At 45.9% G+C, this 23437-nt stretch overlaps 4 protein-coding genes across 4 annotated transcripts; 1 reads left to right on the top strand and 3 right to left on the bottom strand.

Moving 5' to 3' along the window:
* Window positions 1–10238: 10238 nt before the first annotated feature.
* On the top strand, window positions 10239–10713 carry AO090138000134 (uncharacterized protein; the record flags this gene model as incomplete). Its single annotated transcript, XM_023238531.1, has 2 exons — window positions 10239–10266; window positions 10316–10713. 2 exons carry the CDS (start codon window positions 10239–10241, stop codon window positions 10711–10713), a joined length of 426 nt encoding a protein of 141 aa, XP_023093267.1.
* Window positions 10714–14757: 4044 nt separating this feature from the next.
* On the bottom strand, window positions 14758–16184 carry AO090138000135 (HET domain-containing protein; the record flags this gene model as incomplete). Its single annotated transcript, XM_023238530.1, has 2 exons — window positions 14758–15493; window positions 15550–16184. 2 exons carry the CDS (start codon window positions 16182–16184, stop codon window positions 14758–14760), a joined length of 1371 nt encoding a protein of 456 aa, XP_023093268.1.
* A 2924-nt stretch (window positions 16185–19108) lies between these two features.
* AO090138000136 (CVNH domain-containing protein) lies at window positions 19109–21026 on the bottom strand (the record flags this gene model as incomplete). The annotated part of the gene is made up of 3 exons (XM_023238529.1): window positions 19109–19188; window positions 20659–20699; window positions 20827–21026. The coding sequence occupies 3 exons, from the start codon at window positions 21024–21026 to the stop codon at window positions 19109–19111; spliced, it is 321 nt and encodes a 106-aa protein (XP_023093269.1).
* A 1655-nt stretch (window positions 21027–22681) lies between these two features.
* On the bottom strand, window positions 22682–23118 carry AO090138000137 (uncharacterized protein; the record flags this gene model as incomplete). Its single annotated transcript, XM_023238528.1, has 2 exons — window positions 22682–22707; window positions 22758–23118. 2 exons carry the CDS (start codon window positions 23116–23118, stop codon window positions 22682–22684), a joined length of 387 nt encoding a protein of 128 aa, XP_023093270.1.
* Window positions 23119–23437: the final 319 nt, after the last annotated feature.

Raw genomic sequence — 23437 nt, 5'->3', positions numbered from 1 at the left:
AGCAGCTACGGAGCACGCCATCTCAACTAGGAGTAGGAATGCCACTCCATTCTGAGGCAAAGAAACTCCAACCCACCCTCCTGAGTTGACCGGTGTAAGGACGCTTGTCACAGAATCGACTTGGCTGCCTGTTGGCTGCACGGGCATTGAGCGAGGGCAATCGAATAGGGTATCTGGTGTACTCGTTCAGCCAGCAAAACGATCTTAACAGTGAAGATATAACATACCAGTCTCTGGAGCCCAGGTACTATCTTGTTTTAGCTGATGGGAACGCCATGCCACCGCTACAGTCCGAGCGCCATGGATATGCTCCCCATCAGACGCCGCTTGTCCTTTACTCTCGGTTGTACACTCTAGGCCTTGTAAGTTTTTCGTCCATAAAGCACGGTTCAGGTTACCGAAGCATGGGTTCTGTACGGCGCTCTCCATATCCTCTACAGGCGAAGACACTGTTGAGGCGCATTCACCGCGGGTTGATCGCCGCATCACCATCTCGCCATAGGATGGAGACCTCCCAGCCAAAGAAGTTGGTGCGGCTGAACCCGGAATGTCCTAAACTCGATTGTGTCTGGCTGCCGTAGCAGACAGAGCTCAGTACGTGCTGGCAACGGCCACCGCCGAAGCAGTTTACTGATAAATTTATGGGCAGGAACGAGTTTAAAATCCCCGAAATCATTTTCGATCCGACCTTGGTGCTCAGTCCGCATGTGTGTCTGCTCGGCATGCTCTTTCACATTAACGGCTTCAAGTCCATCACGACCACAGGGCCAGTGCTGGACAGCCCGGAAAGTCTCTACAGCCTCGGGGTGCTCGATGGCTTGGGACAGCAGGAACTGAAGCTGAAGGACGACCTGTTGGATAAATACGTGTTCTGCCAAACAGTTCGCGAAGCGACAGGGTTTCGAATCGCAGTGGAAAAGTCGTATGTGACGTGCGGGCCAAATCACCGGCTTCGAACAGGTGACCAAGCCATACCTCCTTCGGTATGCAGGAGCGAAAGCGTTCAATAGCAGTGGTGCGTATCTACCCTGTCCCCTACTCCAGACAGAGCTAACGCAGCGAAAAGAGGAAGTTACGGATGCGTTACAGAACGTCATGCTTCAGCATGCCGACATTCGCACGTTCATTCGGCATTACGAGGTTGACGTTGATGTTGACGTCCAGGGCATCGTGCGCAAGACCGGCTCTCAAACCCCTCTTGTGCGGTTCGCTTGCTCCCTAAGCGCCTCGATCGATCCCGATCGGCCCTTTTGGCTTTCCGCGGAAGAGTCGAAGTCTCTCAACCAGCTCCCGGCGGTTCGCGAACGACAGAAGACTGTCAACGAGCGGAAGCGAAAATGGGTGGACCGAAAGGCGAAGCTGGATCGCGTGACCCAGGCCTGTCAAGCCTCGTTTGGTCCCCTTAACGCCGGCGCTCTCACTGGGCGCCACCGTCAGCTCCAAGTGAAGCTGGAACACCTCCAGGATCGGACCCTGGAAGCCAAGCGGAAGTACAACGCATCTATTCGTGAACTGCGCAACGAGAAGCAACGACAACGGAATCGACGCATCCGAGAGAACCTGGAACGGTACAAGAACGAGCAGCCGGTAATCGACCTCGAACGGCAGCTGGCTGGGAAGCTAGTGGATGCCAAAGTGATGGGCGCTCTTGAGCGGAAGGGGTTCATGCCCCCGCAGCAGATGCTGATGATTGACGCTATCCTCTCTCTGCCGGGGACCACCCTGGAAGCGGAGTATCAACGCCGGATCAACGCCATCAATGCTGTCACTGCTTTCTGCGGCGTGGAAGAGGGACGCCCTACCCGTCGAACGACTCAATCACGCCGGCGGCGACTGCCGGGCGATGATGAATCTAGCCCTGTTTTCAAGCGGCATCAATCCTCTGCCGAGGATGAGACCGAAATTGCCCTACGGCAAGCGATGGAATCCGTGCGCATCGACTATCCAAAGCAACGGCCGCAGATCTGCTTTCTCTGTCTGGGGAACCCTAAGCTCCCCCTGAAAGATCGCCTTTTGAAGCATTCGACGCCCGGCTCACTCACGAGACACTTTCTGCGGAAACATGTCAACCCTCCCTGGCCGGCCAAAGGGGTGACTTGTACGGTCTGTGATGGGAAGCCATTGCAACAGAAGTCTGAGCTTCTGAATCACGCGGAGGGTTCCCATGGGACTGTCGTGGGAGGCACTACTCGGCTTAGGCTGGCGCAAGAAGTCAACCCTCGCTTGAAATGGTGATCGACACCCGTCCAAGCAATGACTGCTGCGTCAGCTATTGTCCATATGATGTACTGTTTTATACATAGTGAGGGGTTTTTTTTAGCGTAGTAACGGACCTTTTGATCTTTGGAGTGAAGCTTGACTGCTCTACAAGCTTGTTAGATTCAAGGGTGAGACTCAATCTGGCGATGATTTGCTTTAGGATAGATAAATGCGTATCTATGCTAAGATATGAGCGTCTATGCGTACCAGAAGCCTAGACATACGAATAGGATATAAGCACCGAGGCATGCGGAGGCCCAGAGCATACTCCGGCGTAGGCATAGAACAAGGCCTCCTCTACCCGAATACCAAAGCCTACACCCTTTGTGGGCCTACGCTCTGATGCGTGGCGGTAAAAAGTCATGCGTCTTCAACCTGCCTACCCATTAAATTAGGATCAAACCCGCCCACGAAGCTCGCGTAATCTTCCCAGTGTCCGGAAACTACCGGCGGAGAAAACTGTACAAGACATCTCTTTTTCGTCGGCGTTTCGTTGAGTCGCCCCCGAGGGTGTTCAGCAGTAAGTCAGGTGCAGCCGGGGTAACAGTGGCTGTGCGACGAGGGGTATTTTGATTAGCATGAAGGATAGTGAGAGGCAGCAGATTGTTTGCCGCTGTACGAGTTTCCGAATGGTCAGGAATCTCTTCGGCCTCCTTGCAGCTTGCCCTGATCAGTGTAGAGAACCCCAAGATTATTGACTGTGCGAAGGGTGGATGTGTGACCAGGGCCTAGTGCCTTCTCCTTGCCTGCCAGGGCCCGCTGATACATCTTCTCGGCCTCTTTCAGCTTGCCCTGATCAGCGTAGAGACGACCAAGATTATTAACTATGTCAAGGGTGGATGTGTGACTAGGGCCTAGTGTCTTCTCGTAGCCTGCCAGGGCCTGCTGATACATCTTCTCGGCCTCTTTCAGCTTGCCCTGATCAGCGTAGAGAATCCCAAGATTGTTAACTGTGTCAAGGGTGGATGTGTGATCAGGGCCCAGTGCCTTCTCCCAGCCTGCCAAGGCCCGCTGATACATCTTCTCGGCCTCTTTCAGCTTGCCCTGATCAGCGTAGAGAATCCCAAGATTGTTAACTGTGTCAAGGGTGGATGTGTGATCAGGGCCTAGTGTCTTCTCGTAGCCTGCCAGGGCCTGCTGATACATCTTCTCGGCCTCTTTCAGCTTGCCCTGATCAGCGTAGAGAATCCCAAGATTGTTAACTGTGTCAAGGGTGGATGTGTGATCAGGGCCCAGTGCCTTCTCCCAGCCTGCCAGGGCCCGCTGATACATCTCCTCGGCCTTCTTGAGCTTGCCCTGATGAGCGTAGAGAATCCCAAGATTGTTAACTGTGTCAAGGGTGGATGTGTGATCAGGGCCCAGTGCCTTCTCCCAGCCTGCCAGGGCCCGCTGATACATCTCCTCGGCCTTCTTGAGCTTGCCCTGATGAGCGTAGAGAATCCCAAGATTGTTAACTGTGTCAAGGTTGGATGTGTGATCAGGGCCCAGTGCCTTCTCCCAGCCTGCCAGGGCCCGCTGATACATCTCCTCGGCCTTCTTGAGCTTGCCCTGATGAGCGTAGAGAATCCCAAGATTGTTAACTGTGGTAAGGGTGGATGTGTGATTAGGGCCCAGTGCCTTCTCCCAGCCTGCCAGAGCCCGCTGATACTTCTCCTCAGCCTCTTGCAGCTTGCCCTGATTAGTGTAGAGAACCCCAAGATTATTGACTGTGCGAAGGGTGGATGTGTGACCAGGGCCTAGTGCCTTCTCCTTGCCTGCCAGGGCCCGCTGATACATCTCCTCGGCCTCTTTCATCTTCCCCTGATCAGAGTAGAGAATCCCTATGCCGTGGAAAGCATTCGACACATCAATAGTATCGTTCTGCCAATGGTCCCTCTCCCTGCTAATCAGATAATTTGCATGTGGAAGCAACCGCTGCTGGATCTCTGCATATTCTCTCTCGCTGTTGTGTGGGACCATGTATCCAACAGACATCAGTGCCAGCTCATGCAGTTGGCTTGTAAGATTATTACAATCCGCAACATGATGGCACCAATCCTGTACCACAGGGTGCAGGGCGTAGCTTCCGCCCTGCTGTTTGGTTTCAACCAGCGAGAATCCCACTAGCGCTTTAACCTTGGTCTTAAATGCTAGTTTGTTTGGCACTGCCATCTTAAACCATGATGGCGGGTCGGAACAGTCCAAACCGCTTCGAAGCAGTTCATACCAGATATCCCGATTATCATAAAATGCGAGTAAGAGCAAGAGATTCGCGGCTGTTGGATCACTTTTCCGGATCTCTTGGTAGGTCACCATCCACGTCTGTACCATATTCCCTTGTTGGTAGTGGCGTGTGGGACCTGATTGGGACTGCAAGTCGGACCAGGAACTCCGGTAGAGCTCCAAATATTCCTTGGCATTCGTTCCAGTTTGACGCATGAAGGCTCCCGCTATGACAATTGCCAGCGAGAGCCCGTCAAGCAGGCCCGCAAGGTCAGTGATATCTATAAAGTTCAGCCCTCGTCCTTATATTTAGCGGACACTGTAGTACCTTGCTCAGCCTCTGTCCGCCGAATGTCTTCAATTGACAAGCCACAGCTTTGCAACAATAGCCGGGTAGTATCTTCGTGCGAAAGCTTCTGGACCGGAAATGACTTCCCTAACTCAGTGAGTTCCCGAAGACGTGAAGTAATTATGATGGATCCGTGGTCTGCATTTGGAAAGAATTCGTAGAGGTCGTATTTGGAGCCGTCGTAGCCTTGCACTGGAGAGTATTGGTCAATGTTGTCAAAGACTACAAGCCATCTAGTATTGTCCGGCTTTGCCAGCCACAGGAGTACTTGATTCGCTCTTTGTTCGGCTTCCTCTTCATTAGTCACCTGGGTATACACGGGAGGATTTCGTATCCGAGGCAGACAAGAGCTTAAAGATGAGACTAAGGCAGCTCGATCCTTGCCGCTTAGCCAGAAGATCGCTGTGAAATCATTTTTATGTTTTCGTGCAAAGTGAATGGCTAGCTGCGTTTTTCCAATCCCACCAAGACCATGGAGGACAGCAACCTTTCGTGTCCGTTCGCTTGTGGGTTGTAGATGCTTCCATAGGCAGGATAGTTCTTCTTCTCGCCCAACGAACTCCTCGATCGCAGGGACTCCTCTCAGGTCCAGCGGGATATAGAATTCGTTGGTTTCTAGAAACCGCATATTTAGTATAAGAGACTAGACTTGGGACTGCGGACTCACCTTCCAGAACAGTCGGGTCCCAGTACTCTAGGAAAGCCTTTGCGGTCGCGGCTCCAGTCGCTGCTGCATACGCTTGCCATGCCTTATTCTTATGGCTGTCTGCATAGTCACACACCCCCTTAATGATGACACATGAAATGTTGTTCCATACCCCTGCACCCTCCATCTCGAACCCAATCACGCCTTCCGACTTGACTAGATTATCACGATGCTCACCGGACTTCATCACAGTATCCGCAGAAGCAACGGTCCCGATCTGTATAGTTGGACTGGTGTTTTCCCGACATCCTCGACGTCGATGGATTTGGTCCTGCGCACAGCCTAGAAGAATGCAGCTTGCGTCCAGAGCTTCCGGGCAGACTTCATCGGACGTATCGTCAAGACAGCTACACAAGTGAGGTGAACCCGAACCGTAATGCTTGTGTTGATAGGATGCCTCATACAGAACATCGTCCGCAGAGCTCGGCTGTCGCCAATAAGGTTGTGCTGCCTGGATTACGCGCAGATGCTGTAGCATCTTCGCTTGAAAGTCCCTGCGGGACTGTTGCGGCTGGAGACCGGCCAGTAGAGACTGAATCTCTCGATTTGGTCTCCCAAGCGTATCTCTCACGCCGGTCTTCCGCATAAAGCCACCTCGGTATTGCCTGCCAAAGTCGTACTCTATCACTGCATCGCTGATAATTACGTCACCCAGAAAGACCTCTTCCTTGGTCGGCGAATATGGGGCACCGCCACAAATACCAACAACCAGTGCCACTTGTATCTTCCTATAGCTGATCTTCAAGCTCGCTGCGACGCTGGCAGCATTCCCTTTCCCCATCCGTGGCATAAGGCATAGGACCACATTATGGGACCCGATCCTCCCATTAAAGTAGGCATTGTCGTCCCCCGATTGTTTCTTATAGAACGCACTCAACCGGTCGTAGGTTTCGTCGAAGAGTGCTTCAACCGCCTCCGCCTCGAGGGTCAGTGCGCAGATGATCGCGATCGCAAATTCGTCCCGGCTGGATGGCCGCATCTAGGCAGGTTGGCTTTAATACGTCAGAAAGGGTCGGGCAAAGACTCAGTCAACCTTGGTATCTCAAATTGATAGACAGAGGCAGCTAGCGTAGGTAGAGAAAATAACAGAGGCTCCCTACCTGCCAGCCTCATGGCCAGTCTCGTGATGCGATTGCGCCAACCAGCTATCCTCATTAGCCGCTGGAAGAGGGGTAGCCCAAAGAACGTTGTAAGCAACCCAGCCGTGTGATAGACAAGAATCCCGTCAATATCTTCAAATCTCTCGTAGCCTTTAGAGCCTTCAGATCCAGGAAAAGTCACATACCAGACTCTCATGGAACAGGATCAAATACTGTTAGCGAAAGTATCTTAGGCAAATGATGGCATTACTCGGACGTCTAGAGCCTCCAAGGGCACGAGTCTCTTGCATGTGACGGCATCCGGGTCGACTTTCGGACGCACGAGCCGTCCCCAGGCGGAGCCCTGTGAAACTCTTTTGTTTCTGAAAGACGCCGCTCCCTCCTTCCGACTTGTGCATTATTTCCTCCGTCGGTGGCTCCAAAAGGTGTGCCTCCCATAACAAGCAGTGCCTCGCTATTTGTAGAATAACCCAAGGCCACGGCGTTTCAGTACATGGCACATGACCAGCGTTCCTGCAAATCATATTATGGCCCGAGTAGGGTAATTTAGGTCCCCTTCGTACATGAGATGACGGTCCGCCTTTAAGCAGCACCAGGTGCCTTTAAACTCGAGTGACGCCCAAGACAATCGATGCATGAGAAGTATTCTCATTGGCCCCTCCGCCTGCCATGAAACCATCTACGTCGAAGACCCGTCGACGTCGAAGCCTCTACATCGAAGCGTCTACGTCGAAGAGCTATCCACGTCGAAGAGCCATCGACATCAAACCATCTATATCGGAGAGCGATCTGCATCGGACCTATACGCATAAAGATCAAAACACAAATTTCTGCATTTACCCAAATGCTTCAAGTAGGTTTGCGCTTTTGCGTGTTTCTTTGTTGATTCCATCGTCCCCACCATGGCGAGTCGCCTCAGCACCCAAGTCGCGCTAAATGCCAGGGTGGCATTTAAATCCCTGACGGTCATTCGCCAAGCTATGGTCCTATTCAGTGGTTCCTATGTAGGATGCCGGCCTACGTAGTAGTTCCTATGTAAGATTCCAGGCTAAGTAGTGCGTCCGATGTAGGACCCCATGTCATTAATTCTCTGGATAGGTCGTCATCTATGAAGCTGCGCTATGGATAATATGCTGTTTGGCTTGCTACCTCATACGTTCTGCCTCTCTAGGCGACTAAAGGGAGCTCCATGATATCCTGGTTTAGAACTTATGGTTCGTCGGCGATACCTAGAGATGCTGCATTAAATCGATCATATTCTTCGTCGTTTCCTTCGCTTTCGTCTGACACATATCTCCATATCCTGAGGACTATTTAGTGAAAGGTATATAACCTCCCAAGCATATGTAAGCGCTATATATTATACTATCTTTATATTTCACATTTTCTTCTAAGAAAGTATGGTATGTATTCCAGTAGTCAGACTCATAGCAAGCATTTGTATAATATATTTCCGTTAGACAGTCTAAATGGTAACAGCGGAAACTAGACACTCTGCAGGCCCAAGAGTAAGGTTATATAGCTAACGATCCATCCAAAAAGATCTTAAGGCGGCCGCATGCCTAATGTCATAAGATATATACACTTATACACTTATATGCCAAATATAACAAGTTAACCCTATCTAACCTAAGCTAGGTACAAAGTAAGATCCAATATATGGAAAACGACGGCCAGAAGCAAGCCCCCACAGTGATGATGTGAAAATTAAACAGAATCATCGTAGTCCCCAGTGCTAGATTTACTTCTGTATATTTCCCTACTACAATACCATGGCCAAACAAATGACAAGATTAGTCTCATCACTGGCTTTATCGCGGTGCTACCTGGACCTCTTGGTCACAGGTTAGCGTTCCCCCTTGGTTGCTAATGAAATCGTCTACTATAGTCAGTAGGTACTCGGCTAGCTGATATGTTGCACACATACCCAGGTTCAAGACTGAAGATGGGGCCAACACCCCCTTTGTTCCATAACACATGCACCTAATCTGCGTTCCTATTGACAGGCAGATACTACACTCCATATTTCCTAAGACATTTTCCCTATGGGATATGAGATTTGGATTCAAAATAAGCTATAGAGCGCATACCCTCTTATAAGAACGCCGTCTTTATTTCCCACACACTTGTTCAGGTCAACCACAGTATCGTAGTAGTAACCATTAGGCGATTTCGAGCATTTTGCCATCAGGAGAGACCCCTGGAGGTCGAACGAGTTGCAAGTATCCGAAAAATGCGCTGCATAGCTTTTGCCAAGTCCAAGAAGAGCCAGACTCAACGCTTGATAACGCATCCTGTTGAAAAAATAAGAAGATAGCTAAGTATGGGCAAAGATGGTTGAGAAGTAACTAATAATAACTGCGCGCTTTTGTTTGACCAGAAACAAGCCTGAGTATGAGTTGAAGAAGTATGCTAAACAAGACAAAGTCCTGGGTGTTCCTAATATTATATACTTCCGAAGTACCTCTGCTCTGTGAATCTGTATTGTATTTCTCAATCGAAAGGATTGGAGGGTAGCTCCACAGTGTAACTTACCCAGTATTAATCATAATCACATCTGTCTTGTATTACAGTACCGTTGTACGCATACTATGACATAAATGAACGAAAGCGTTGGTCTAGTGGCGGTAATTCAGTGTCCCCATTATTTGAAAGAGCTTTTTGGTACCATAGATAGCCATTTCTTAATACATAGTATTTACGATTCTTTAATATGTTCCAGAAACCCAAGTACAGTACGGATACCAAATTTAATACATTGGTTAAGGGAAAAGTATGGTCTACACGAACAGGGAAGAAAACTTACGTGTTTTTGTCGCCTTAGGCATAGCCTCGAAATAAACTGGAAGGAGGTGCTCTCAACCGAAATGAAGCGGCAGGCTGGTAAGCTGCTAGTGACTGGTATGTTTCGTTTCTTTTCCTTTGCTCAGTTACATACACAGGCACATTAGCTTTTCCGGCGTATTACTAGGTACTGATCACTTATTAGTTTCCGCCCAGCGCGAATCCGAAATCTAGTGCAACAGCTAGTGAGGAACAGTGTATGGCTTGATGTTGAGCTTTTCGAGCTAGAGTTCCAGCCTTGGCAAGAAAGGCGAGATTGGCTGTCTTTCTTTACGCCGTAATTTCGCTCACTGGAATTCTATTATCCTCCACTTATTGTTATGTATCTTATTTTTTGGGGTAAATTTACTCTGCAATATTACCGTCCAACCAACTAGGAAGGAATCCATGCTTCGGTATTATCAATATTAAGTACAACTAACACTGTATATTATACCGGTGTAAGATTGTGGTTCATATCAACGACAGTATGTACTTTAAATGACCTTAGTAAGATCTTCTGACGATGAACCAATTCGATTGCCAGCGAAAAATACGTGCAAATGACCGAGTAACAACTTCCCCTGAATACTGGAAGAATATTTTTGTAATTATTTGGCCCAGCTCTTTTTGGGATTATAACTAAGGTGTCCTTCCGTGATTCAGTCATATGAATTATAAAATATAACCCGACTCAAGGACTTCCTTCTCATTTTCACAAGGCTGAAAGGTTCAATAAATATAGACCCCCGATAATACACTCCTAAAAAAGAGAATCTGTATCGCAAAGGTGCCAGCTATGGGGAAATTTCTGCACGTCCTGATGCGTGAGTGTTGAATTTCTATAAATATTTGTTATAGTACTAAATATTCTAGGACGACAAAACGGTGCTAAAACGAGAAGTCGTGAAAAGCGAATAACGCAAAACGATGCTCCAAAGAATATCCCTCCAGCAGGAGTTTATCAGGCTGTCTCACAAAACTTCAAGATGGATTTGCCTCCTGGAACGTTGCAGACTGATATAGATCAGATGGTCTTCAAGTCAGATTGGACATTAAACCCACAGTGGGAAGTCCGACTGCTTGGAGTAAAGACAAAGCGTGGCTGGGAGTATGTATTCAGGCATAGAGGGACTGGTAAAGAGTATGATGAAGTGGATCTGCTCCGTTATCGCCATTCTTGGGCGGACATGAGTGAAAAACAACGACAAGAGAGATTAGCTAAAGGAACTTCCCCATATCTGGGAGGGGGAGGCGGGATCCGAAGAGGATAGATGCTGCAGCGCATGTTTAGGTTCTAGTGTCTGAATTCCAAGTAGTATATCTTAACGGAAGTTTATCCCGAAGTAAGAAATTGAGAAATCCCCTCCGGTGTTTACAGTACTTAATTACTATTGCGGACTACAATGTATATCAGGAAAGTATATAGAAATATATTCAATATAGAAAGACCAAGAGGGTATATAGATCTTAAATATTTCAGTGATTTGCCCTAATCTATATTTATTATAGTTAGATCAGAAGAATATCATAGAGTACTAGGACAATCGCCAAAGACTTACGCAGAGGTGAATACTTGTGACACGGGAGAATGGCTGTGTTTGGTATTTTATCTGAATGGAAGGTGGCCTCCGCCTAGCAATGCAAGGAAAACTGATATTATCCAAAGACTTATAATCCCCAATATTGTACAGAGACGAAAAAAAATACCAGGACTGGAATCAGCGAACTCCATCTCGATGGCTTAAAGTGTGGATTCTAAATAAACCTTTGACTTTTCCGAGGTTGAGATATTTTAGTTAACACCAGAAGGGGCGTAGGAGAATGTCCAAGGAATAGCTCTTGGTAGGATAACTTTTGTATTTGAAATGTATTAATAGTTTCTTTACACCTTAGTCGTTCCAAGAATCTTTGTACTTCCTGGCTCCTTTCTAGGTACTGATCTATATTTCACCGATAAATCGAGCGCGTAGTTAAGGTATTACTTTTAGAAGCGGTATTATCAGCTGGGCAGTATTTTATTGTATCTAAAGCAGAAGGGTTCAAAACTGGTGTTAGTTTAGTTTATTTACTGTACAAGACGCTCCAGAAAAGGATGATTGGAATACAGATCACTCATTTCTTTTAGCCATGGTAACAATAATATGTTTCTTTAGCGCAGTAATACAATACCTGATGGTTGGACACAGTGTATCTCCGCTATACTTTACGAGAAACACTGCCTGTGTTCAAAGATACACCGATTTAGACTTCAAGACATACACTAGCCCAAGAACACTACTCTATAACAGAGGCGGCACAAGTTTAGGGTTCTACCGAAGGTAGATCTTGTATTATAGTCACTACACAGTATCATAGCGTAGCCTTATTGTCCAGGAACCAAGGCAATGTGATGGTACTGGTAGACGTGATACAGAATGGCCCCTTGGTTAAAATCCCCTCCACAAAAAGTTCATTATCATGGCAGCCGTCTCGTAATTTCGTTTCTGTAAAGTATATCACCAGACCAAAGAAAGTCTAATCAATACGAAAGGCACGGTGGTGTAAGCATCAATACAGTAACTGTTGCTGTCACTTTCCAGGGATACAATGAGTTTTCTAATACAGTGGAGGTATTGTAGACTAGGAGTCTGGTACGAAAACTGTACATCCACTTTGTAGTACTAAAAAAAGAGATAAATATTTATTCTGAGATGCTGGGTATATATCATGTTTTCCTCCAGGACTTGGTAATCATTCTCATATGAAATCCTCTCAAGACTTTCGAAATTGAATATCAACATGTCTCATTTTTGACCATTAAAAATTCCTCCTCATCGTTCTAGTTTCTTCGCATCCGCTTAAGAAAATTAGTATATTTTGGGGGATTCTCAGTTATGGGTCTCTTTTCCCGTATAAGGCTTAACCAGAGACAAGTAGAAGTGGCTGCGCACCCATGGGCCAAGAATTACGCAATCATCGAGATTGATATACCACACGCGGGGTACCATGATAACAGCGAAATGTTATCTACCTTTTCTGTGATCTCGAAATGCATAAAACAGCTTAACAGTCCTCCAGACTCATTCAATGCCCCTGTTCTGCCCACTGAGAAAAATATGGGAGAGTTTATTGCAGAGTAAGAACGGCTTCTCTAGACACGGCCGTCGAACATCTAAAGCAATATCTAGTGGAGATGAGGTATTGCTTGACAAACCCCGTTATGCTACCATCTGGACCTATCACAATGCCACTTAAATGCCGCCGTGACAAGAACTCTCCCGCTCTACTAGTAATCAGGTGGTGCGAGGGCGGGAAGAACAGGCTATGCTTCAGCCCAACAGTTATTAGTATCCCAAAACTTAGAGGGCTGGGAGATCTTTCTGGATGAATGTGAAGAAGATGCCAACTCTATTGTGATGGCTGAGAAATTGTGGATTGCATAGTACAGTCGGTCTCGAAATTCCTCTGGCTGTAAATTATAATCGAACAAAACATAGAAATGGTATTGAGTTATGCTTTAATGTATTTGGCTTATTAATTTACACAATTCTGCCACGGCAGATGTACCGCGAGAGATATCCATGGAAGAACATGGAACCGCCGCCCCAGCACCGTAGATCTCAGGGAATCAGGTAACTCCTATTCCTGGTCACTCGGAGACAGGCCATATGGCATCAACTTGCCCTTTCTGGCAACCACGTATCTCTCTGCCTTGTTGTGTTTGCGGCACGACGCTCCCATCATCAGCACGGCCCGATAATGACTCCGGAGGTTAGATTATATAATATCACGTGTAAGGAGTTGCGAGCTGCTTGCCAGACCAGCACTGCTGAACCTCGATTGTTGCTCGCCCTGTTTGGACGATGGTACCGTAAGATTCAGAATCGCCTTCCGCCTGTGTTACTGTTCTCTTTTCTAAAGGCCCCACTGCCAAGACTGATATACGTACGCTAACCAATAACGGTAAGCTTGTTACAGAGACATAACGAACGGTGGTATGGATGGTCTCTCAGCATGATGTCATATAATTCTTCTATTACGTATCTGTTACGGACCCCTGCTAGTTAACCCACTAAGTGAAGGCGAACTCGCTAGGCAGAAAGCGTTGATAAGGGCAGCGCTCAAGCACACAACACTCTTATACGGGAGAACTGCGGATTGCTACCACGACGCCCGGAGCGGCCACGCGTCACGTGACTATGGGTATGAAATGGACTTTAGTATGGGAAGCTATATGATCTGATTTATGGAGAATGGGATATATCAGGACACTCCTTCATGTACTTAGTTCTGTTCTTCGTGCTCAATAACACTGTCTTTAAGTAACCATACGTTTGGAAGCTTAGCTACAGAACACTCGTCCTCTTGAAAGTAGTATTGGTTGATATACGATCCATTTGGGCCTCGCGGGAGATACTGTTCCTGCGAACGATCTGCTCTATCATTGTCATAAGCAGCCTGACCTTGATTTTGCAAAGACGGTAGACCAGAAACTCAGCATCAACATTGTCCAGTACAGCCACCCAGTTCCCTACAGTACGTGTAAAATCATTACAGATACCTAGAAGCTTCCATGGCCGGAACAACGCTTAGGTATCCACATTAGTCGTTTCGGTTCTTCTCTAAAGCCTCCTCACAGTTCTTAACCGTGGTGCAGAGAATAGTAGAGCGATGTCTCCACACCTATCGCCAGCACAGATTAAGCTTATCTGTGATATGCAGTCAGTCGCGGCATGTCAATCTCGAAAGCCAGTGAAGCTGCCGAGCATAGGAAGCAGGCGGTCATAAAGCTCCCAACATAGGTTAGGCCAGTGAGACTAATGACAGCAACCATGCTGAAGACTTTAGGCGAATATCTCCTGCAAAACGTTGTACCTAGACGGAATGGCAGTTTCTACGGGACGTAACTGGCCTCCAAGTAGCAACTACATAGCAGCGTAAGCCGGGCGTTTTCCTCGACTGGTGGGTCCAAAGAGACAGTTCAACAAGAGAAAAATCGCCAATGAGCCTTACGACCCAGGCCTCTTCTGCACGGGAATTACAAAAGACGGCGAACTGAAACAGGCATGATTCGATTATACCATGCTCTTATTGTTATGTACGAGAGACCCCAACCGTTGATATACCCCAGAGCAAGTGGGTCTTCATGACGGCATGGCAAGCGGAAATGAGATACCGTACTAACCCGAAATACCTTTGATAATCTGCCTTCTGTCTAACTAACTGCTGAAGACCAGGAAGCTTCATCTAAAACCCACTTCGGTTCGTTCAACTTGAGCAATAATACTATCGTGCTGCTGTTGTCCTATGACATGGAAAAGAGGGAAACGGCCAGGTCACAGAAGCTTCCCAGAAGTACTTCCTTTCGAGACGTAGCATGCTCGCACTCGCCCAACTCCCAGCCTTTCATACTCCTCCTCTCCCGACGTTCTTTGTACGGCAAGTATATAGTATTCCTTGTTAGGGTCATCCTTATCGTCATCTTGACTCATTGCAATGACGACACAGTTTCGAGACTCAACCTCGGCCGTCGAACCCATGTCGAAATGTAGGATGCCGACTTCGACTCCCTTCATAACTTCGACCCTCTTTGCCTTGCTGAATATTATATGCTCTCCGTCCCTTTCTCGCGTATAACAATCTTCAAGTTGTCGAACTTCGATATTGATGCCGCGCTCGGAGTTGTCAAAGCTTAGGCTTTCGTTCCTTGGGACTTGAAGAGCCGACTGTGTCAGAAAGTCAATTTTACCGTTATAGCGCATCCAAGACCACGACGGCACATAATCATTGTCGTAAAAAATTTGATCACTCTCCATTCCAGCCCGCTTCCACAAGAGGAGCCGAGAAAGAAAGCAATGAAAGACACCGTATCTGAATTCAGTAGCTAGAACTTCCTTAATACGTTCAGCTATGCCGGAAAATGCAACTACCTTATCCTTTTTCGGAAAGGTAAGATCACGACGAGAGTAGTCAGTGATAAGCTCTTGGAGAAATAAGGCTGCCGTTTTATAACCTGCGAGTACGAGCCGCTCAGGAAACCGTGAGTCAAGTAGATATAATCTAGTAGTGGGACTAAGGTAATTGGTAGGTCAACCGATATTCCTCCGACTTTAGGGAAGGGGACTTACCATCTTAATGTGGTAAAATTCTCGCAACGAACTCCCCTTCCACATTCCCAGTATGTCTGTTGTGCAGTGAAATAGATAGTTCGGCGAGAAAGCGCTCTTTCTTGCAGCACCCAGGCCCGTGTATGCAGTTGGCCTTCATCAACAAGCTTACAAAAGTCATCAATGATCTTTTGATCGGAGCTGACTCCCTCTGATTGACAGAAATTCTGAGTGCGATTGAGGAAGCCATCATGCCAACCGGATGCTGAACTTGACGCGATCGTGCAGTATGCAGAGGCAAATACTTTGTCCATCCTTGCACCTTCCTCCTCCCAGTCTTTCTGGTCACCTTGAATGATGCAGAGAGCATCAATCCAAAGATACTGCTTGTTCAATTCTCGGGTCACTGTAATAGCGTCCTGGAAAGCTTTTGGAAGGCCCTGATAGCTGAACCCCTCTAGTCGTTTCTGGTAGTTTCGAGGCGTGGTACGGAATCGCTCCATCTCCTCATCGGTCGGCTTGCCCCAACAGTGCGATAGCGTGATATAGTCAAATGGCTGTGTTATGTGTGCGGACTCCCGGAGTTGCAGCTGATCTGAATGATCTGTTCCAACGAAAATAACGCGCTTTGGCACGACCTGAGACCTTTCCCGCATGCATGAATGCTGCTTGTCACACACCCCAAGCCACTGACGAAGCACATCAAAGCGATTGATAATCGGCAAAAGATGGGTATAACCTGATTCTTTGTATTCTTTTCGCAGATCTGCTCATGAGTTTGTATTAATAAGAGATGAAAGGACCAAAGAAAAGGGCCTGTTTACCTGAGTAGCTGGAGATGTGGAAAGCGGACGACTGGCGTCTGTCTATGCTGATGTATGCATCACCTATGGCTCGGTGAACCAAGTAATGGGTAATAACTTCAGAATCGTTTTTAGAACGAAAGCATTGCTTGATTAAAGTCAGAATATTTCGGGTTCGAAGTATTCAACATACACATACTCTGAAAGCGGTTTTTGGATGGCGGAGCAGCGTGCGTCTCCCGAGGACGAGTTTATTTTTACAACCAGCAATGAGGTCCGTGACTTCTGTATCAGTTTCGCACGACCATCGATCCTGACGTTATAATTAACAACACAGAAAGGGACAGAGGACAGCCATAGCAGTCATGACTTGCTTTAAGACGGGCCTGACTTTTCTTGGAAGGCTGACTTACTGTCTATACCAATATCATATCCCCATCAGCTATTACCGCATCCAATGTACTCTTTCTTAGAAGGTTGACTTACCCACTATACCAATATCATATCCCTGTCAGCTATTACTGCATCCAACGTACTCTTTCTTAGAAGACTGACTTACTCTCTATACCAATAATATATCCCTGTCAGTTATTACCGCATCCAATGTACTCTTTCTTAGAAGACTGACTTACCCACTATACCAATATCATATCCGCATCAGCTATTACTGCATCCAACGTACTGTTTCTTGGAAGACTGACTTACCAACTATACCAATATCATATCCCTATCAGCTATTACTGCATCCAACGTACTCTTTCTTAGAAGACTGACTTACCAACTATACCAATATCATATCCCTGTCAGCTATTACTGCATCCAACGTACTCTTTCTTAGAAGACTGACTTACCCACTATACCAATATCATATCCGCATCAGCTATTACTGCATCCAACGTACTCTTTCTTAGAAGACTGACTTACATCCTATACCAATATTATATCTCCATCAGCTATTACTGCATCCAACGTACTCTTTCTTAGAAGGCTGACTTACCCACTATACCAATATCATATCCCTGTCAGCTATTACCGCATCTAATGTACTCTTTCTTAGAAGACTGACTTACATCCTATATCAATATCATATCCCCATCAGCTATTACTGCATCCAACGTACTCTTTCTTAGAAGACTGACTTACTCTCTATACCAATAATATATCCTTATTAGCTATTACCGCATCCAACGTACTCTTCCTTAGAAGACTGACTTACATCCTATACCAATAATATATCCCCATCAGCTATTACCGCATCTAACGTACTCTTTCTTAGAAGACTGACTTACCCACTATATCAATAATATATCCGCATCAGCTATTACTGCATCCAACGTACTGTTTCTTGGAAGGCTGACTTACCAACTACACCAATACCATATCCCCGTCAGCCATTACCGCATCTAATATACTCTTCTAAGAGATTGACTTACCTCCTGAAGCAAACGCAAAGCTTAATTATTCATCAGCCTATCCTACTTCTGGACGAACTACTTACTCTCTTAACCTTCATTAGATGTCGTGCGCTTTTATTGTCTGTGCAGACTTGATACTTACCACAAACGCTCCATGTATCCAACCCGTGTAAGCCGATCCAGAAGTCATCGTGAGCCAGAATTTTAATAAGGAAGCCAATAGCAGCAAGCAATCCTCATACTCTCCACTCGGTTGTTGGGGATGGGAGAAGGATTTTCTTCTAGTGCAAGTTGATGGTCGTTCTGATGCAAGGCCAGCTGGCTAGGCCAGAATGACTAATGCGGGGTCACAGTGGCAAGAAGGAACTTATCATTGGTTGAACGAGGTCTGGTTGAGTTATCACATCTACGGAGTACAGTACTAATTTATTTCTCTGTGGTTCTCTCTTGATAATGGTAGTGATCGTCCTTTTACTCACCCATATCTCTCAAACCTCTCCGTAACAACAAACCATCCAGTCTAGACAAAAGACAAGTGAGACCAGGGCCAAATCAGATCTATTAAAAACTGCCCGGTCGGCGTAAACTGCATCGATAGATTCACGTGATATCTGTTAGTTGGGGCAAGATGAAGAGGGGAACCATGCTTCCAACAGGCTAATTAGAGTGCATGTGAAGTAGTACCATCAAACACACTCTAACATTCCCGGCCTGGGCAACCCATATGGCGCACCATTATCAGGCAGCCACAATACAGAACAAGTTACCGCTGTTGTATTTCCATTATGTAATATACTGTGAGTAATACCATAACTTCAAGAGAGAAATACTGATCTATTATCCCTGCATTTTAATAGTATAACCCTCCTCTACTGTTGTATTTTATTAACATTAACTAACATGTAGACATTTATATATCAAAATCTCCAGGTTTAAGTCTCTCTTGTTTCCCTTCGCTACCATTTTCTATTCTTACCCAAAGCTCCGGAAGCACAGATGTTCCATTACCTAGGTTTAGCATTTTAACCCGATGAGACCTACAGCGCATATGGACACCCAAGATAGCCAGATGGCTCGGGCTACAACGCTTCCACCAACTCCAGAAAAGGAAAGCAGGTCGATGAAGGCGTATTGTACGAGAGAAAGAAACAAAATCCGTTTAACAGCTCCCTTCAGCCAATTAACTAAGCACCTGGCGCATATCCCTATCAAAGATATGAATAATTGGGTACACCGGCCCATAGAGGTCCGTCGCTATGAAGTCGCCAAAAGAGATGGCAAAGTTACAAAGCCTATGAATTCTTTTTTTCTCTATCGACAAGCTTATAATGAGCGAGCTAAGGAATGGCTAGCGCAGAGCAATCAAGCTATATTATCTATAGCATTTGGGCAGAGCTGGAGGATGGAATCCCAAGAGATTCGAAGCAGATTTGAACAATTGGCTAGTATCGATAGAAAGAATTGTATGGAGGTGGATCCTAGGTGGTCATTACGAAGGGTTGATATCAGGGGAGGTCAGAACAAAATACTGGGCAGCACGATCAGTCCCGGTTCTGCTGAATCACAGTATTCCTTTATAATGCGAGCTTCCACTCCAGAACGTAGGAGCGGCAAGAATAGCGATTACACAGACCCCTCACGAACAGTTCTTGACAGCCTTGCTCCAAATCCTTTCGCCCCTCCTTTGCAAGTGGGATGCCCACACACCTGTACATGCGAAAATGATGTTGACACAGCATGCTATGAATGTGCCATCAATGAGGCTGAAATGCTGGGCAGTATGCATTTTGGGCCACCTTCCTTACACGAGACATCAGTGAAGTCATACTCAGACCTCATTTCATCGCTATGTCCAGGTTGTACGCCAGGCTCTAGTACTGGCAGAAGGGGTGATTATCAGTTTCTAGGTTCATCGGAAAAGCCATCATATGAGGTTTCTGAACACTTACAAAGCCCCGTCCTGTTCCATGGTGTGCCGCAGCAATCTCAAGCAGATAGCTGCTATGATCCTCTAGGGCTACCATCAATACCTCCATCGACTATTCATCACCCTATAACTGCTTCCCAACTTAATATGGAACCACCGTTAACAGAGTATCTACAACCTAGTGAAGCTTATGCGTCAGCATCTCAAGGCGATATGGAGCAGTTTGATTCCTGGATTAACTATGAAGCATTTGATGTATAAGATGTTAGACACTCCCTATCATGAATTATGTTAGAGCATCAGCGTTTCTTTCCAAATCCATTCTTTTGCCATCCGTTAATATTCTGTGAGGAAAACTTTGTCCCATACTCTCTACTTATAACCAAGGAACTGTATTTATCTGTCGTTATATGTTGTCGCTGCCCTAAAGATGATGCTGCCTTGGGGTATGAACACAGCTTTAGAGATCTTGACCCAACCTTTTCAGTTTAGAGGTACAATTTCATCAGGGAAGCGTATAAGAGATGAAACTAGTGTCTGGGAATCTCGCAGGCCTTAAAGTCGAAAAGATACATAGTTGCTTCCACGTGCCCCTCCCGTCTGCTCAAAGGTCTTTAAAGCAAGGATCGACTTTACAAAGGTTCATATAATATCCGCTAAAGCATTAGTTGAATCTTCTTATTCAAATCTACATATAAAGTAAAGCTTTATATTAATTGGAAAACAGAAGATTGAAGTTGATTCACATACGGATAGAGTATGTAAGTAAAGCAGCCCAGTTGCAGTCCAAATGACAGGGTTCATAGATGGATGCTTATTGCTGCGGCAATATGGCCATTCAATTGGCAGCTTTCGTCTAATTACTGCTTTTATCACAATGTTCCCTAGGCCTGTCCATCACAAGCTAGGGTTCCGCCTTGATTGGACAGGACATCATCTATTACAATTAGTAGGTCCTTGAGCAGCTGACACATCGCATACATACCAAGGTTCAGGGGAGAAGACGGGGCAATCACTCCTTTTCCTCTATAGCACATGCATTGTATTTGGGTCCCTGCTAACATACAGAAGCCACACTCAAGATTCCCAATAGCGTTCTCGCTGTAATGTATGAGCTTCCGTGGGAAGGTAAATCATAGAGTGCGACACGTACCCTCTGACGAGAGTGCCATCTTTATGGCCGAGACACTTGTTTAAATCAACTGTGGTATGGCGTTCCTTGTCGGGGCTTTCCTGGCATTTGGCAAATAGCATGGATCCCTCAAGCTCGAAAGAGCTGCATGTTTTCGAAAAATGCGCCGCATAGCTTTTTCCGAGCCCAAGGAGTACGAGAATAAAAGCTTGCAGACGCATTCTGTTGGTCTAGCGAGAGGTTGTTTATCTTGTAAGTAACTAGTATAGCTGTATACGACTGAGAAGGAAAAAGAAAGCAGTGTGTTTGGAGTTGCTCAGGGTATTTGCTCAATATATATATCCGAGATGTTTCTCAAAGCTAATATTAAGCCCAAATATCTGCATCTCATCATAGTAGTTAATTTCGACTTAAAATTGTTTGCCTTTACTGATAGTGGACATAGCATTATTGGTTCTTTACGAGGTTTTTTCTTTCGTGCACATACTGCTACCTAGGAGATACGCCTCTTTGTGCGTTTATCCCGTTCTATACCCTGTATTGTAACTGTATTATAGAACGGATAAGTAACTCTACGACGTAACCTGTTATGTATTAATGATATAATTATACCGATCAGAAATCCCTGTCCTAATACAATACAGATGATTTATAGTGCCACCTCAGTATAACCAAAGACCGTTATATACGAGTACGACGTAATATATATATAAAGGCTGTATTACTGACAATAAACACGAGAAAGCGTATCATATTCGGTATAGATAACGGAGTAATCTAATCCTACGTAAACTGCCACCTATGGTGTGCCAAAACAAATCCATTCGTACATCACTGTTCATTCCATCGTTTCGAAACCTTACACACGTAAGATCCTCGGTCTGGTTTCCGTTTTGCAGGATAGCTGCTGGGGTGGAGATTCGGACCGCCAAAGAATTCACGTACGTATCTCTATTTTCCAATTCTTGGCATAATTGGAAATAGTATATTCTAATCCAGCACTTCCAAGTGATAAATGGTCTAAAAAACGTTACAGGCTATACGGATACCCGTGTTACCACTTACACCCTTTGATTGTTTCAGCAATCCTAACGTGAAAACAAGTGGCTGGATTTAGAATATAATGGAACAACGAGTTCCTGAATAGTACCATATCCTGTACCGACATGTAATATTACATGTATCCAGGTAATTTTGGTTCTTGGCTTGGAATATCTGGGCTAAGGACAAGTGGCGATTTGGCCATATTTACGGATTGTACAGAAACCACTGGATACGCGTATTTGCAAGAGAACATTAGCTATCCCCGACCTCCTTTCCAGAGAGATTAGAACAAAGAGACAGCAGTATAATAATCTATAGTGTATGAAGCCCTATTATACAGATCTGGCCATTATTGTACCATAACGCAACTGTAGCGTTTTGGTCGTAGAACAAGCAACTGAACGATACTCAGTAGGAAATTACAGTAAACTTTTATCTCTAATTCTGTTCTGGCATACGGTAGAGATACCTATGAGTGAGGAGTAGGTGCATTCAGAACTGCATTGACCGAAACTGGGCGGCCTTGTGTATGGGAGATTACGTCGAATTGTGGTACGTACAACGCAAATGCTTCTATTCTAGAGTTTCTGGAGAGCTGCATCTAGATAGTGATCCAGCTAGTTAAGATATATCATCTTTAGGCTAGTTGTATGACATATAATGCTAAGATTCAGTTTATAATCAAGTGGTGTAAACACTTTCTCTGAGTTACATTTCTGTAATTACTGAAAGATGGAGTCAATCAGATCGAGATATGTAGCATGACACATAGTGATATGCCATAAGGAATACTATTCTCTCGCCAACAGTGTGCGTATATCCAATGAACAGATTATCCACCCCCGCGTATATAGTCATCTAAGCACAAGGTTAGACATTATTATTTTAAATCATGTCGTTGCTATTACTATCGCAAACGTCAAGGCCCCAAAAGCTGAGATAACGAGATTCAGCATTCCGAAGACAGTTCTTAAGCTCCACCAGAGCGTCTTCCATTCTGTGGAACATGGTGTACATTTCTTCCCGAAATTGAAGCAGAGCATGCTTGGTTTCTGTATGCCAGGCAAGCTCGGCTTTTAGGTAGCTGTTTTCGTACGCCAGGTCTTCAACTCGTTTCTTCAAGCTTCGTGGAGGGAGCTTTGACTGCTGGAGGCGCGATTGGAGGCGCTCTATGTTTGAGGAAGTGCCCCCGTTCTGCAGTATCTGGTGGTCTTGCGGGGTAATCTCCTCCTCAATAGGATAGAGGGCGTGGCATGTATAAGAATCCATATCTCATTCAAGACTAAGCGGAGGAGAGGACTCGAGATACTGAAGATGGGAATGTTAGATGTGGAAAGGTTTCAACTGCGCGATAGAATTCATACCCTTTAAAAGACTCCCGGTCAGCGAGCCACTGACAGGCAGGTATATGGATGCTAGTCAACAGTAAGGCGCGACCCTGAACTCTCGAAGAATAAGTGTGAAGGAGGGCAGCACTTACAGCGAATTTATTGCGCTCTCGGCATTGTTACTGTAGTGAATCGCATACCAAAAGATCCGTACGGTCGTACCACGGTATAGTTCGACCAGCCTTACTGAATATAACTCA

This window comes from Aspergillus oryzae, chromosome 6 (genome assembly GCF_000184455.2).
Source record: "Aspergillus oryzae RIB40 DNA, chromosome 6".
Lineage (NCBI taxonomy): Eukaryota > Fungi > Ascomycota > Eurotiomycetes > Eurotiales > Aspergillaceae > Aspergillus > Aspergillus oryzae.
The sequence above is the reverse complement of the archived record's forward strand: the minus strand, read 5'-3'. Positions and strand labels throughout refer to the sequence as shown.